Source organism: Anabrus simplex, chromosome 3 (assembly GCF_040414725.1).
Source record: "Anabrus simplex isolate iqAnaSimp1 chromosome 3, ASM4041472v1, whole genome shotgun sequence".
Classification (NCBI taxonomy): Eukaryota; Metazoa; Arthropoda; class Insecta; order Orthoptera; family Tettigoniidae; genus Anabrus; species Anabrus simplex.
The window spans coordinates 454,119,406-454,135,709 of NC_090267.1; the positions used below are offsets into that span (position 1 = coordinate 454,119,406).

At 39.7% G+C, this 16,304-nt stretch overlaps 1 protein-coding gene across 1 annotated transcript in view; it reads left to right on the top strand.

The window, feature by feature from the left end:
- The window catches only part of LOC136866856 (sperm-specific sodium:proton exchanger), a 268,108-nt gene that overhangs the window by 209,108 nt on the left and 42,696 nt on the right, over positions 1 to 16,304 (top strand). Inside the window, exon 17 of the mRNA XM_067143951.2 lies at positions 3,569 to 3,733. Within this exon, the coding sequence (XP_067000052.2) occupies positions 3,569 to 3,733 (165 nt within the window). The remainder of the gene's footprint in view (positions 1 to 3,568; positions 3,734 to 16,304) is intronic.

Below are 16,304 nucleotides of genomic sequence, written 5' to 3' on the forward strand. Positions count from 1 at the left end.
GAATAACAGGAATAGATACGGTCGTATTTATAAGGATCAGTGTAAATTGGACCACACATGACATGTGCTGTTGGTGTGCATATTTAATTAGAAATACTCAAACAATGTCAAATTTTTCTGACTACCCTAAAACACTCAAAACTGACAGCCACGCCTGCAAGAACTAGTCAAATACCAATTTCTTGCTGCATGGCAAAGAGGATATAATAGGAGCTGCATGGAAAGCTCAAATATGATGCATTACTTGTGCGCATATGCCTGACAGTCTAGGGAACACATCTAATACAAAAAACAAAGCAGTGAGAGGGGTGACATCTAGTGTGTATTTATGAAACTTGATCAATGAGCCAATAGTTGTTTGATAAGTTAGCTGCTATTACGCTGTGCAACGCAGCAAAGATTTATCGAGTCGACAACTGTAACAAATCAATAGCTATAGACATGATACTGTGTAGGCTTTTGGGCTTATGCCGTGTCAAGAAAATAAGGTGAAATTCTTTACGTTTTGCAGAGGTGTCTGTCAATGTCATATGTTACGGAAACACGTTATGTGAACCGCTCAGTCTGATTGTTATGGTTCGGTCAGCTTCCGCTTCAAATGCTAGCGTTGTGCCACGTTCTGGGTGCCATCTGGTGGTGAATGAACGTACCATTTCCACTTCTATTACAACGTCCAAATTCAAAAGTGTTATTGTTAAGGAAGCCTTTCTCGTGGACAGTCGAGATTTCTTCTGAGGACGCAGAGCACAGTTCTCTGCAAAACAAGAATTTCACCTCATTTTCTTGACACGGCATAACCCCAAAAGCCTATACAGTATCATGTCTATAAGTACGGGGCGTGAAAGCATTAATGGCAACAAATCAATAGCTGTCGGACAGATATCTCACCATTCCAGAAACCGAGCATAAATCTACCCTTAAGTACCATACTGATGGTCTGCACTCGGAAATAATCCTGCAGTTTTGAACTTGGTAGGCAAATGTCTCAAACCTCTTTGAGCTTGTTTCTGCTTACGAGCTTTATTACTGAGGGTTCGTTCTTGAGACATCTGGTATTGATAAGGTGTATGTGTAAATGGCTAGGATGGAAGTGTGGCATTTACCTTTGCCCTTTGGTGTCATTGTATTTGTTCTTTTCTCTCCATTACTTCCTCTTTGCACACTGATATAGGATTGTATTTATTCTCTATGTGTATTATTATCCTCATTCCAACGTTATATCTTAGTATAATTATCACAAAGAAGAACAATATTTGAGGCCAGTAGAGAAGATTTAATGTTATATGTTTAACTTCCATTCTAACTGCTAACTCTCTTAAACTCTCTTTGCCATGAACATTAAGGTGCCAAGTCTATAAGGTCTGACAATGTTGTTAGCCGGTTTGAGTCCTGTTGGTTGAAAAAAATTCACCATCAGAATGTTGGCTGTCAGGGTAGGAGAGTAGGTGGTATACAATTTCTAATCACTAGATTGTGTACCAAAACACCTGAATTCAGTTCCAAACCTCTCTGCAGTGTTCATGTGGAGTGAGGGCTTTGTACGGAGACGTAAATCATTGAGCAGACCCCTTGATGTTATTTGACAAGAGCAGGCTACATGCCAACACCAGGTTTCACCCTCTCCCTACCACATTATCATTATCATGTCCAGCTCTGTGACTACATGGTTAGCATGCTGGCCTTTGGTCACAGGGGTCCCAGGTTCGATTCCCGGCAGGGTCGGGAATTTTAACCATCATTGGTTAATTTCACTGGCGCAGGGGGCTGGGTGTATGTGTTGTCTTCATCATCATTTCATCCTCATCACGATGTGCAGGTTGCCTACGGGAGTCAAATCAAAAAGACCTGCCCCTGGAGAGCCGAACTTGCCGTTGGACACTCCTAGCACTAAAAACCATACCCCATTTCATTTCATTTCATCATTATCATCCTACATCCAGATGCGCTGGTCCCCTATGGGCGTCAAATCGAAAGACCTGCACCAGGTGAGCTGAACATGTCCTCGGACACTCACAACACTAAAAGACATGAGACTTACTGTACTTACTGTACCGTATTAACAAATACAGGATGCTAAAATTTGTCTCAGAGGAATTCTTTAAAATGCTGGAAGCATTGCCATTGCTTCGGACTACATGAAGCTGTCGCATTTAAAATCTCCTAATGCCACTGACCTTAGCTAGAATTGAACCTCCTATCTTAGATTCAGAATGCCATTGCAAACCAAATGCACTGCTAGGGTTAGCAAAAAATGATTTATTTTACACCGATGAATAGAATAAAAAAATCAAAATTCAAGATGACATTTAGAGAGAACCTCAACTTTTGAGAAAAAGACCATGGAAAAGCTACCTGTCAAGAATGAAACTTACCAGATTTCTAAAGCTTGCCTGGGAGTTTTACCCAGTAGGAATAATAAGACTTCTCCTATGTACCAGTAAATCTACCACAATATTTAAGCACCGGACTGAGCCAGGATCGAACATGCCAGATTGGGGTCAGGAGGCCAGCGCCTCAACCGTCTGAGCCACTCAGCCCTGGCTTACCCAGTAGGAAGGAGAGATTCAGGTTATACCAGAATATTATTACTTCAATTAATTGACATTACATATTTAACAGATTTTATCATTAAGATTATTAGCCACAGATGGTCTGGTTCCTTGGCTGAATGGTCAATATAGTGGCCTTCGATGTAGAAGACCCCAAGTTTGATTCCTGGCAGGGTTGGGGATTTTAACTTTGTCTAGTTTGAGGGCTGGGTGTTTATGTTTGTCTTAATATACATACAACACATCACACTGCAAACCACCACAGAAACCCACAATAGTGATTACACCCCTCCATATTGGGTTGGCATCAGAAAAGGCATCTGGCTATAGAACTGGGCTATATCCATACAAAGTGCTGACCCCAGGTAACTGAGAAAAGCCCAAGAAGAAGAAGGAAAAAAATCCCTTCATGCTTGCATGATGATGATGACGATGACAGCAACGACAACGGCAATGATGATGATGATGATAATGATGGTGGTGGTGGTGGTGGTGATGATGATGATGATGATGATGATGATGATGATGATGATGATGGTTGCTTTTGTTGTTTTCAAGGGCTAAACACGATGATTGTTGGCCCTGTATCAGCTTTGCAATTGAAAATAAAAAGAGTGAATATGTTCAGAGTTTAAAAAATAATGATGAAGATATCAGGTTAAGAAAGCAGAGGATCATGACAGACAGAAAATTGAAGACTCTGTAGTCCTCATAAATCTAATACAGTAGCCTACTGTTGGAGTGAGAAAAGAACAAAAAATGGCTAAAAGATATGGCAGGGAGAAGAGTATGGTTAGAATGAGTATAGAAACTTAAGTTACAGTAAATAGGGAAATGATCAAATGATGTGAGTACAACAGAGATTAATTATATCAAATAAAAATTGTTTACTGTATTACTTTAGTACATATGTTGTGTTTACATACGTAGGTAGTTAGTGCATATTATTCTAAGTGTATGTATGCCTGTACATAGATTTTCTCTGGTTGCATATTCTTTAATGCATGTAATTTCCATAGAACCTACAGAATTATGGAGCATTACCAAATGTTGACTACTTTACAACACTTCGGTTTAATGAAAGGCAAGAAGACTACATAATTTCTGGGAATGTCATTGGAGAGCTTGGTGTACTAACTTGCAGACCATATGATGTCACAATATCCTGTGAAACTTCTGTTCAGGTATGGCAGTAAGAATATATTGTTATTATTATCATTAGCAACAAATGGGAATTTGAAGTTGGGGGGGAGGAGGGATGCACAGACAACAGAATGTACCTAGGTTTCTGGGATATAGTGGGGGGGGGGGCATGAATTTTTATATCAAAACTGGAAGAAAAAAAGCTACAAAATGGTAAGTTTTTTAATGCTCTCTGATCGAATTTCGACTGGGAGGTAAAGGTTGACAGTTCACCAACTTAATTAAGTATTGTAATAATAACTTGTGAGATTTTGATTCAATACTATACAATCAAACTTTCACCAAAGGGACAATATTACACATGTATTACAATTAAATACAAGTACTGTGTGATTATACAATTAAAAATCATTTAGTATTTGATTAGACACTAAAAAACTAACAGACACCAAAGAGACTGCCAGACTGACAAATGCATGCGGCAAACGGGTGAATTATATCTCAGTGTCCATGACCTTGCCAAAACTATACCCCTGCTACCCTTGATCACTGCACATGCAAAGTCTCTACTATTTATAATAAAATTCTTCTGGGCTGTTATGCCGTGGTCCACTCCTCTCGCTTCTCCCAGACATTAGGCATAGATATCAAGGATAATTAAATAAAAAACCACCTATTCAATACTTTCCTTGATATCTATGCCTAACGTCATCTTCAATACGGAACAATAATGAGAGTTGTTACTTGTCTCCCAGACATTTCGACTACTGCTGCGGTAGTCATCTTCTGTGGCGTCGTGTAGATACTGCAGTCGCCAGCAGGATACAGGAGAGCGTATCTACACGATGCCACAGAAGATGACTACCGCAGCAGTAGTCGAAACGTCTGGGAGAAGCGAGAGGAGTGGACCACGGCATAACAGCCCGGAAGAATTTTATTATATTGACACCGGCCGTGAAAGCCTTCATTCTCTACTATTTGCTGTGGCGCTATCCTAATTGGTTAGCTGCAACGAACGACATTTTTTGTGTATTTCTGCTAAACATTTGGTTAAAATTAAAGAAAATAATTAGCTGATAAGACAACAGGGATTGTACAAATTTCTTGTTTTAATCATTCCTACTTTCAGCTGTCTAAAATGGAATTAAAATGTAATGTTTTCTCCACAAAGTTCTTTTTCTTTTTAATTTGCTTTACATCACACCGACACAGACATGTCTTATGGCGATGGTGGGACTGGAAAGGGCTAGGAGTGGAAAGGAAACAGCCGTGGCCTTAATTAAGGTACAGCCTCAGCATATACATGGTGTGAAAATGGGAAACCATGGGAAACATCTTCAGGGCTGCCGACAGTGGGGTTCAAAAAACTATCTCCCAGATGCAAGGTCACAGCTGTGTACCTCTAACCGCACGGCCAACTCGTCTGGTCTTCCATGAAGTGGGAGGGAGACAACTGCCCCCTCTCCCCCCTCGGCAATCACCACTACTGACCATTATTAGTACTGTAGTAGGTTATGATACGAGGCGTGTTTTACAAGTAAGGGCCATTTGAAAATAACTACACAATGAAAGACGATTTTCAAACACCACATTTATTTGCAGATTCTACATACTTTAGCAACAGGCTTCGGCAGCACATTTCCTATCCTCACCGCTAGATGGTGGGCTTCATTCATTCCATTCCTGACCCGGTCGAATGATTGGAAACAGGCTGTGGATTTTCATTCTACATACTTCCTATTTTTCAACATAGCCGCCAAGCTGCCAAGTTTGTTTAAACAGTTACCATACCTCACAACTAAGTTTTGAATACCCTCTTTATAGCCCTTTCAGACCTGAAGAAAACTGGCGGTGTGAATTTTTGTTTGTACGTCAAAAAATGACTAAAATGCTCTTAAATACATATATTTTTAGATTATTTTACAAAACAAAAATTAACATCTGAAAAAAAAGCACCCAAAAAATTGTGCTTATCAGGACTTAATTCACTACTTACAAAAAAGAAAAATTACCTCACTGCATGTGAATATACATATTTACATGATCAATTGTTCTATTTTACCGTGGGGAATAACTTAAAACAATTAAATCTTCATTCAGACACAAGTAAACGTTACATTTTCTACATTGAGGAAGTTTTTTTGCTTTTACTGCCCTTTTGGCAGCAGCAATTTGCCGTCAGACCTGAAAGAAATCGGGAGGTGTCAAAACGTCAAAAACTTACTCTCAAATACATGTTTTTACAGTTTATTTTACAAAATAAGAACTATCGGCTGAAAAACAGAACCCACACAATTGTGCGTGTCAGGACTTCATTCACTACTCGCAAAAACTAAAAAAATTTAAAAATTCAACTCAGTACATGTGAATATACACATCTACATGATCAAATGTTCTATTTTACAGTGTGGAACGCTTTTAAACAATTAAAATCTTATACATTACATTTCTCATGTAGAGTACGAGTTTTGCTTTCACAGTCCTTTTTGTGACAGCACCCAGCACTCTTGCATGCATTGCCTTTAAGGAATCCTAGCCTGCACATATGTGCGTATCAATATTCAAAACCTCATGGTATTACGTACGATGTTGTAAGTTCACAATTTACATTCGCTACACAATTTACACACTTCATTGATTATATTCTGATATTCAGTAAAGCTTCTAGATTAATATGAATGCAATAAATAAATACTTACTTTAGGCATTACTGCTTCCCGCCATCTTGCTAATGAACTGTATTTTTAAACTCTTCTTCCTGCTCCCTGGTGGTCAAGTACTAAATAAAAACAGCTGAAGTACATGTTACGTGTCCCGCACAAGCACTGCAGTCCAGTCTAGTGCCAAGAAAACGTCAAATAAGCTCAGATATAAATAAAATACGAACCCGCACAATTGTGCGTAAACGGTCTGAAAGGGATATAAACTTGCTGTCTGCTCCAATAACCAAAACACGGATACCATGATCTTGCACTGGGACAGAGTCTGTTTGACCTTCACCTTTACAGGCGAATGTGTGTATTTTCATTCCATGCTCTGTTGCTTCAATTTGGGTGTGATATGCGAAACCCATGTTTCGTCTCCCGTTACAATCTGACTCAACATATCATCACCTTCTTCAGCATAACGAGTCAAAAATGTCATTGAATGCTCAAATCTTTTGTTTTTGTGGTCCTCCATTAGTTTAGGGACCCAACAGGAGCACAGTTTCCTAAAGTTTAAGTTTTCAGAAACAATTTTGTAAAGCACTGACCCAGACACATCAGGAAAGGCTTTTGAGAAACCTGTTATTGTGAAGCATCTATCTTCATGAATCTTCGCTTCAACTGAAGCCACCAAATCGTCTGTGATCAGAGATGGGCGACTGGAGTGGGCCTCATCATGGACATTGTCACAGCCATCTTTGAAGTCTCGTACCCATTTACGCACTTTGCTTTCACTCATAGCATTAGCACTGTACACTTCACAAATCTGTCGATGAATGTCCGTAGTAGACAGGTTCCTTGCCGACAAAAACCGTATCGTTGACCGAACCTTACACAGTGTGGGCAAGTCGATAAAAACCTACAGCCTGTTTTCCAGTCCTTGACCGGGTCAGAGATGTAATGAATGAATTATATATAGGGTATTGGTATGATGGGGTCGCCACTCCCAAAGTGATTTATTAATGACTGATAAATGCTATGAAATGATAATGGAGAGTGTTGCTGGAATGAAAGATGACAGGGAAAACTGGAATACTTGGAGAAAAATCTGTCCTGCCTCCACTTTGTCCAGCACAAATCTCACATGGAGCGACCGGGATTTGAACCACAGTATCCAGCGGTAAGAGGCCGACGCGCTGCCGTCTGAGCCACGGAGGCTCTGACAAGGCGATAATCTTGAACATTTGAGCAAGCACAGAACAGAACCGTAAGGTTAGCAACAGAGCTGCAACTGAGCGCCATTGTTCCTGAAGCATGCCGGCACACGATGCACATGCTCATTGTGATGCGCGCATGAATTACTAGTGTCTACAACGAAACGGTCCTTACTTAAAAAACATGCCTCCTATTTACTACTAGGTACTTAGTTTACTATTTAACACATAACAAACAGATTGTTATAACATTTTTTTTTTAAATGCTATTTATTCGGGGCGTCGACCTAGAAAGATCTTTTGCTCCTACTTGCACCATATGTGAGGAACTTGCGTGTATTTTGTAAATGGTGGAAGTGTAAAGTGTTGAATATGAGGAAAGGAACATTAAGGATGAAACAAACACCCATTCTCCAGGCCAGCGATATTAATCATTTACAATTTAAAGCCCCTGACCCGGCCGGGAATCGAACCCGGGGCCAGCGGTTGACAGGCGGACGCGTTGCCCCCTACACCGCGGGGCCGGACTTGTTAACACAATAGAACTAGGCCTATGTTATGAAGAGATTTGGAGCAGATTAAGAAAAGATTAAACACATTAAAAGCATTTCAAGAACAGATTTGTTTAACTAAAGAATGGTGCATGAAGTTGTATGTCTGCCTGTACTTTTAAATAGTAACCTGATATTTTATAAGAGAGAGGAAGTACAGTAATTGCCAGTATGAGGTTTAGTTTAATCAGCGGCATTATTCAGATTAAGCAACTGAAGATCTGCTTCACTATCTTTAAATGTTTAATACTTTAAGAACCTACTCACATCCATGATTAAAAGAGTAAGGTAGAGTCTAGAAGGAAAGAGGGGGAAAGAAAATAGAGGTTTGTGACATCTGGTTTTGGCGTACAAGAAATGAGGAAAAGAACATGCTTTGGAAAAGTGAACAACTGTCAAACAACAAAAGGTGGTTGCGGGAAAAGCAGTAAAGCATTATGATGACCTCTCCTTCTCAGCCTCTTCTAAATGCCATAGCCTCAAAATTTCCAACAGTGTTGGTTTATACAGGGCAGTCAGAAACAACGTGAATCAAGTATATGAGGATTAGAGAGTTTGGTCAAGCTGATAAATAATTTGAAAGAAATCATTCGATCTTGCACCATCGTCATTTTATCAGCTGCTGAAGTTAGCCAATCAGATCGCTTTGCGGGTAAATAAAATGGGCTTTGCATGGCACTGCTGCTAAATCTGCATGTGACTTAAGAACGGCTTGAGAGCCACGCCGAGAAATCAGCATCAAACACAAACACACCGTTGGTTTCAGCCAGTGTCACCGCAGCGTACTTGCTTTGGTGCGAACCTGTCAGCTCGGAGGTCGGTGTTCAAATCCCCCCTTTGGCGTAGTTGTATTCTTCAATTGATGCTCTCAAGCCCGTCTCAAGTCACGTACAGTTTTAGCAACACCGCCTTGCAAAGCCCATTTGAATTCGCCCATGAAGTGATCTGATTGGCTAAATTCAGCAGCTGATAAAATGACAATGGTGTGAGATATCAAATTATTTCTTTCAAATTATTTATCATCATGACCAACCCTCTAAAAGTGATATACCTGGTTCACGTTGTTTCTGACAACCCTGTATGTTACACAGTGAGCAGTGTGAGAGTGGAATTTTATAGTGTTAATAAATTCCAGTTCTCAGTTATTAGTGTAGTATTAGAGCATTACTTCTTATATAGTAAAAGTCTTATTGGTTAACCATTTTCACTGCAGACATTCACAAAATGTGAATTTTTCAAACTGGTAGGCCAGCATCAGACTTACCACATTTAATTTAGACAAGAGAAGGTGGGAGAGTTTTACAGGCAGCATATGTACAGCAATTTAAGAGCATGTATAAGGGTGGATGGTTAGAAAAAATAAAGGGATATTTGGAGAGGATAGGATTAGGACACCTGTGGGGGGAGGTTTGGTCAAAGACAGAAGTGAGAGGGATGAATATACTGGAAAGGAGAATTAGAGATATCCATAGGCAGAAATTATTGGGGGAAAGCAGACTAAGAAATTCGCTGACTGTTTTGACGAAAATAGAGGAGATAGCAGGGTTGAATATTAGATACGTCGATAGGTCAAAACGATATGGGATGATGTGGTGGCTTTTAGGTCTGCCAAGGAATAAAGGCTGGTTACAAGGCAGGGATAAGACAAGGTGTGTACTTTGTGGAGATGTAAATGATGAGTTTCACTTGCTAAGAGACTGTGAGGTAACGAGGGGGTTAAGACATGGATTATTGAGTGCCGAGCATCGGGAAATACTGGGGAGAGGAGATGAGAACGCAATACTGAGATGGATTATTAAACAATGGGAAAAAGGGGGTGAATTGAACAGGTATTTTTGTGCGACAAAAAAGGCCTGCGAGAGTAAAATGAAGGAGAGTGAGTTAGAGGGTGGGCAGGGGAATAGGGGGGTGGAATAGTTATCTGTATAAGGGAAGGGGATAGTATGTTAAAATTCTAATGGATTAGGGAAGATAGGGACTGAGTACTTAGTTAGGTGGAGTTGGGTAAGAGGGCAGGATTGCATGGTCTGTTTGTTTTATGATATGTTAGTAATTGTTATTCATTGTAATTTTATTAGGTTATGATGGTAATTATTTGTGAAGGCTGAAATGTGGCAATGGTGAAGTGGTATATGATATGTTAGTAATTGTTATTCATTGTAATTTTATTAGGTTATGATGGTAATTATTTGTGAAGGCTGAAATGTGGCAATGGTGAAGTGGTATATTTATTGTGGATATGTGGAGTTGGAGGAGTGGTGGTATAAATATGGTAATGGAGAAGTGGTATAGGAGGAAGAAATATGTTGGAAAGGTGTTGGTATATGCGTGACTGGTATTGGTTATTCATTGTAATTTCATTAGGTTATGATGGTAAATAATTGGTGAAGGCTGAGATGTGGAAATGGTGAAGTGATATATTTATTGTGATATTTGGAGTTGAAGGAGTGGTGGTAAATGTGGTGTTGGAAAAGTGTTATATCGTTGGAATGTAGTGTGGGAGAAGTGGTGATATAAGTAGAGGTGGTATATAAAGGTTTAGTATTTAGGTGATGTATGGTTTAGTACTGAGATGGTTTATTTATGGTTGACTTCGTGGGAGTTGGGAGGTGGTATTATTGTATTGATGTCTGGTATAAGTATTTAATTTCTGGAGCTGGATAGAGGTGAGTTTATTGTCATTTTGTAAATTTTGGTTTGTTTGTATGGAGAGGAGGAAGAAATATGTTGGAGAGGTGTTGGTATGTGTTGTATTGCTGAGATATGGTGTCGGAAGCATTGGAGGCTTAGTATGTATGATTGGGTGATGTATGGTATGGTATTGAGATGGTTTATTTACGGCCGAATTCGTGGAAGTTGGGAGAGAGTATTATTGTATTGGTGTCTGGTATGAGTATTGAATTTTTGGAGCTGGAGGAAGGTGATTTTATTACAAATTTGTAAATTGTGGTTTGTTTGTATGGAGAGGAGGAAGGAGTATGATGTTGGAGAGGTGTTGGTATAGGCGTGATTGGTATTTGTTATGCATGGTCGAAATTTTTGGGAGATGGAGAGGTAATTTTATTATGGAGTGTTATGGCGGATTGAAATGATATGAAGCAATGTTAACGCTGATTGGTAAAAGCTGTGGTATGATGGATTGGAATGTTATGACGGAATATTGTTGTTATTATTTAGACTTGTACTATAGGAGGTGGAATCTGAAAGATTGAATGCAATGTTAGTGTCATGGCTGGTTTGGTATGCAATAGTGTAATGTTGCTGGTGTAGCCTATTTTGGAGTAGGTCAGGAAACAATAGAGGTGATGGAATTGCTGAAGCAAGAAGGTCGCGTGGTGTGAGTGATAACAAGCAGCAAGTTGCAACACCAGCAGCAGATTGTAAACATAGAACAGGCTGATGAGGTGTTCATTTCATTTTATTTTGTATGTGGTGGAGGGTGGTGGCTTGGGTTGGACTGCGTTTATTATTAGTTATTTATTTATTTATTTATTATTATTGTGAACGTGTATTCGGGGCTGAAAGCCTGTTTTGTTCATTAATAAATACAATACAATACAATTTAGACAAGAAGATTTACAACATTTTCAATCTGGTTCACTTAGAAAATGTAATTGGTTAGCTAGTATTTCCAAAGTGGATGCTGTTCTTTGTTGGAATTGTGTGCTGTTTAGTAAGGAGAAATATTCTAGCTGGACAAAACTGGTTTAGAGACATTTAGGAAATTTAGTGAAGTCAATAGCATTCTATGAAACTTCAGTAGGCCACTTATGAGGAACTCTCAGTATCACAGGTTACAGTGGAATCAGAATAGAGACAGCATTAGGCGATCAGCTAAAGGTTGAGATCCAAAATTGCAAAGCTCAATGCAACAGACATATTCTTAAAAGACATTTATGCTGTGTGCTTTCGCAGTAAACAGGAATTAGCTATTAGGAGTCATGACAATTCTGAAACCTTTATCAACAAGAACAATTGCTTTGAACATTTGCAATATACAGCTGAATATGACTTTATGAATATGAGAACAGGTTCTCGCAATAGCATCACCATACCTCAGCAATGTTTTCAGGATCACGTTTTATTTTTCCATTTTTATCATAGATGACTAATGTTTTTGCTTTGAACTCCCTAGTTGAGTATTTAACTTTCTCGAAGAGCTCTTGGGACTCATTTTTATTCACATTGTTCCAACTTGGTACATATATTTCTGATATGAGCCGTTTTGTTTCTCTCAGATGATATCTTGATCATCCTTCCCAGCTCTCTCTGCCTTTTTTTCACTGTCCTCATGCCCAATCTATTCAGATTTTAGTATTCTCCTTTCCTCAACCAGTGCCAGTGTGTTGTCTTTCATCCAATGCTTTCTGTGACCAAGTTTTCAGCATCCTCAACCCATTTCTTTACTTTTGACCATGACTCACTGGTATGTTCAGTTACTTGTGATCTTGCATCTAACTGAAGGTTGCAGAGAAGCTCCATTAGATTACCAACGCATTCTGATTGGCCAGTTGGTCTTCCTAACTGAGTGAATCGTGATTGCATGAGAAGCTGGTGGTCGGGTCAGAGGTATACTCTTGGTTTCTCTTTAACATTGCTCTTTGATGTTTCCCATCTTCTCTTAAGTACATAGACAATCTAGTTCTTGTAGGTAGGTTTTGTTTGGGCTGATGGCATGGATGATTCTGAACAAGATGTTCACTATTACCAAATTTTATTCCACTGTGAAGTGCAGCAGTCACTCCCCTCTCTTGTTCTTTTCTCCTGTCCTGAATTTGAGGATAAATCTCTTGGGTGGTGATCTTCTCACATGCAAACGGCTTTAGTATAAGAATTGCCCATAATGTGGGTTGTTTCTGGGAAAATTCTTCTATCTCTTCTTCAATCTTTCTGTGGGCATTTACAACTGTATCACATTGAAGATTTCTGGTTTTGCTCCTACAGTCACTTTCATCATCCTCTCCTTGGTGGGTTTGGAAGCTAGTACATATCTGGCAATCTTCTTGTTAACCATGATCATGTCTCCATTTCTGCCAATTTTCTGCCCTCCTGAAATGTATACACACTGGTACTCTGAGATACCTCCTCTGCGAACCATGTGACCTTGCCGCGGTGGGGAGGCTTGCGCGTCGCAATGATGCAGATAGCCGAGCCACAGGTGCACCATATCGGATGGGTATCTGTTGAGAGACCAGACTAACGAATGGTTCATCGAAAGGGGGGTAGCAGCCTTTCGGTAGTTGCAAGGGCGGCAGTCTAGATGATTGACTGATACGGCCTTGTAATAATACCCAACATGGCTTAGCTATGTTGATACTGCTACACGGCTGAAAGCAACGGGAAAATACAGCCGTAACTACCTCCCGAGGACATGCAGCTCTCTCTGTATGAATGATGTACTGATCATGGCTTCCTCTCGGGTAAAATATTCCGGAGGTAAACTAGTCCTCCATTCGGATCTCCGGGTGGGGACTACACGAGAGGGGGCAATCATCAGGAAGATGGATACTGCCATTCTGCCAGCCAGAGCGTGGAATGTTAGAAGTTTGAATCGTTGTGGTAGGTTAGATAATCTGAAAAGGGAGATGGATAGACTAAAGTTAGATGTAGTTGGTATAAGTGAAGTACGTTTGCAGGATTTTTGGTCAGGCGACTACCGAATTATCAACACAAAATCAAGCAGGGGAAATGCAGGAGTTGGTTTAATAATGAATAAGAAAATGGGGCAGCGGGTAAGCTACTACGACCAGCATAGTGAAAGAATTGTCGTCAAGATAGACACCAAACCAATGCCCACCACAATAGTGCAGGTCTATATGCCTACTAGTTCAGCGGATGATGAAGAAATCAAAAGAATATATGAGGAGATAGAAGATTTAATACAATATGTAAAAGGTGACGAGAATCTAATTGTGATGGGAGACTGGAATGCAGTGGTAGGCCAAGGAAGAGAAGGTAGTACAGTAGGAGAATTTGGATTGGGACAAAGGAACGAAAGAGGAAGTCGGCTGGTTGAATTCTGCACTGATCATAATTTAGTCCTTGCCAATACTTGGTTCAAACACCACAAACGACAGCTGTATATGTGGACGAGACCTGGAGACACTGGAAGGTATCAAATAGACTTCATTATGATTAGGCAGAGATTCAGAAATCAGGTGTTGGATTGCAAAACTTTCCCAGGAGCAGACGTGGACTCTGACCACAACTTGTTGGTCATGAAATGCCATCTGAAATTGAAGAAATTGAAGAAAGGAAAGAATGCAAGAAGATGGGATCTAGACAAGTTGAAAGAAAAGAGTGTGAGGGATTGTTTCAAGGAACATGTTGCAAAAGGACTAAATGAAAAGGCTGAAGGAAACACTATAGAGGAAGAGTGGAGAGTCATGAAAAATGAAGTCGGTAGGGCTGCTGAAGAAATGTTAGGAAGGAAGAAAAGATCAATTAAGAATCAGTGGATAACTCAGGAGATACTAGACATGATTGATGAACGACGAAAATACAAGAATGCTAGAAATGAAGAGGGCAGAAAAGAATACAGGCGATTAAAGAATGAAGTGGATAGAAAGTGCAAGGTAGCTAAGGAAGAATGGCTGAAGGAGAAGTGCAAGTATGTCAAAGGCTGTATGGTCCTGGGAAAGGTAGATGCTGCATACAGGAAAATCAAGGAAACCTTTGGAGAAAGGAAATCTAGGTGTATGAATATTAAGAGCTCAGATGGAAAGCCACTTCTAGGGAAAGAAGACAAAGCAGAAAGATGGCAGGAGCATATCCAACAGTTGTATCAAGGTAAAGATGTAGATAATTTGGTTCTGGAACAAGAAAAGGCTGTTGATGCTGATGAAATGGGAGACCCAATTTTGAGGTCAGAGTTTGACAGAGCTGTGAGTGACCTAAATAGGAACAAGGCATCTGGAATTGATCACATTCCCTCTGAATTACTAACTGCCTTAGGAGAAACCAGCATGGCAAGGTTATTTCATTTAGTGTGCAAGATGTATGAGACAGGAGAAGTCCCATCTGATTTTCGGCAGAATGTTGTTATACCTATTCCCAAGAAAGCCGGTGCTGACAGGTGTGAAAACTACCGCACCATTAGTTTAGTATCTCATGCCTGCAAAATTTTAACACGTATTATTTACAGAAGAATGGAAAAACAAGTTGATTCTGAGCTGGGAGAAGATCAATTTGGCTTCAGAAGAAATGTAGGAACACGTGAAGCAATCCTGACTTTACGTCTGATCTTAGAGGATCGAATCAAGAAGGACAAGCCCACGTACATGGCATTCGTAGATCTAGAAAAGGCATTCGATAATGTTGATTGGACCAAGCTATTTATGATTCTCAAGATGATAGGGATCAGATACCGAGAACAAAGAATTATCTACAATCTTTATAAAAATCAGTCTGCAGTGATAAGAATCGAGGGCTTTGAAAAAGAAGAAGCAATCCAGAAAGGAGTGAGGCTAGGCTGCAGTTTGTCCCCTCTCCTTTCCAATGTTTACACAGAACAGGCAGTAAAGGAAATCAAAGAGAAATTTGGAAAGGGAATCATAGTCCAAGGAGAGGAAATCAAAACCTTGAGATTTGCCGATGATATTGTTATTTTATCTGAGACTGCAGAAGATTTAGAGAAGTTGCTGAATGGTATGGATGAAGTCTTGGGTAAGGAGTACAAGATGAAAATAAATAAGTCCAAAACAAAAGTAATGGAGTGCAGTCAAACGAAGGCAGGTGATGTAGGAAATATTAGATTGGGAAATGAAGTCTTAAAGGAAGTAGATAAATATTGTTACTTGGGTAGTAAAATAACTAATGATGGCAGAAGTAAGGAGGACATAAAATGCAGACTAGCACAAGCCAGGAAGAACTTTCTTAAGAAAAGAAATTTGCTCACTTCAAACATTGATATCGGAATTAGAAAGATGTTTTTGAAGACTTTCGTGTGGAGCGTGGCATTGTATGGAAGTGAAACATGGACGATAACTAGCTCAGAAAGAAAGAGAATAGAAGCTTTTGAAATGTGGTGTTACAGAAGAATGCTGAAGGTGAGATGGATAGATCGAATCACGAATGAAGAGATACTGAATCGAATTGGTGAGAGGAGATCGATTTGGCTAAATTTGACGAGAAGAAGAGATAGAATGATAGGACACATCTTAAGACACCCAGGACTTGTCCAGTTGGTTTTTGAGGGAAGTG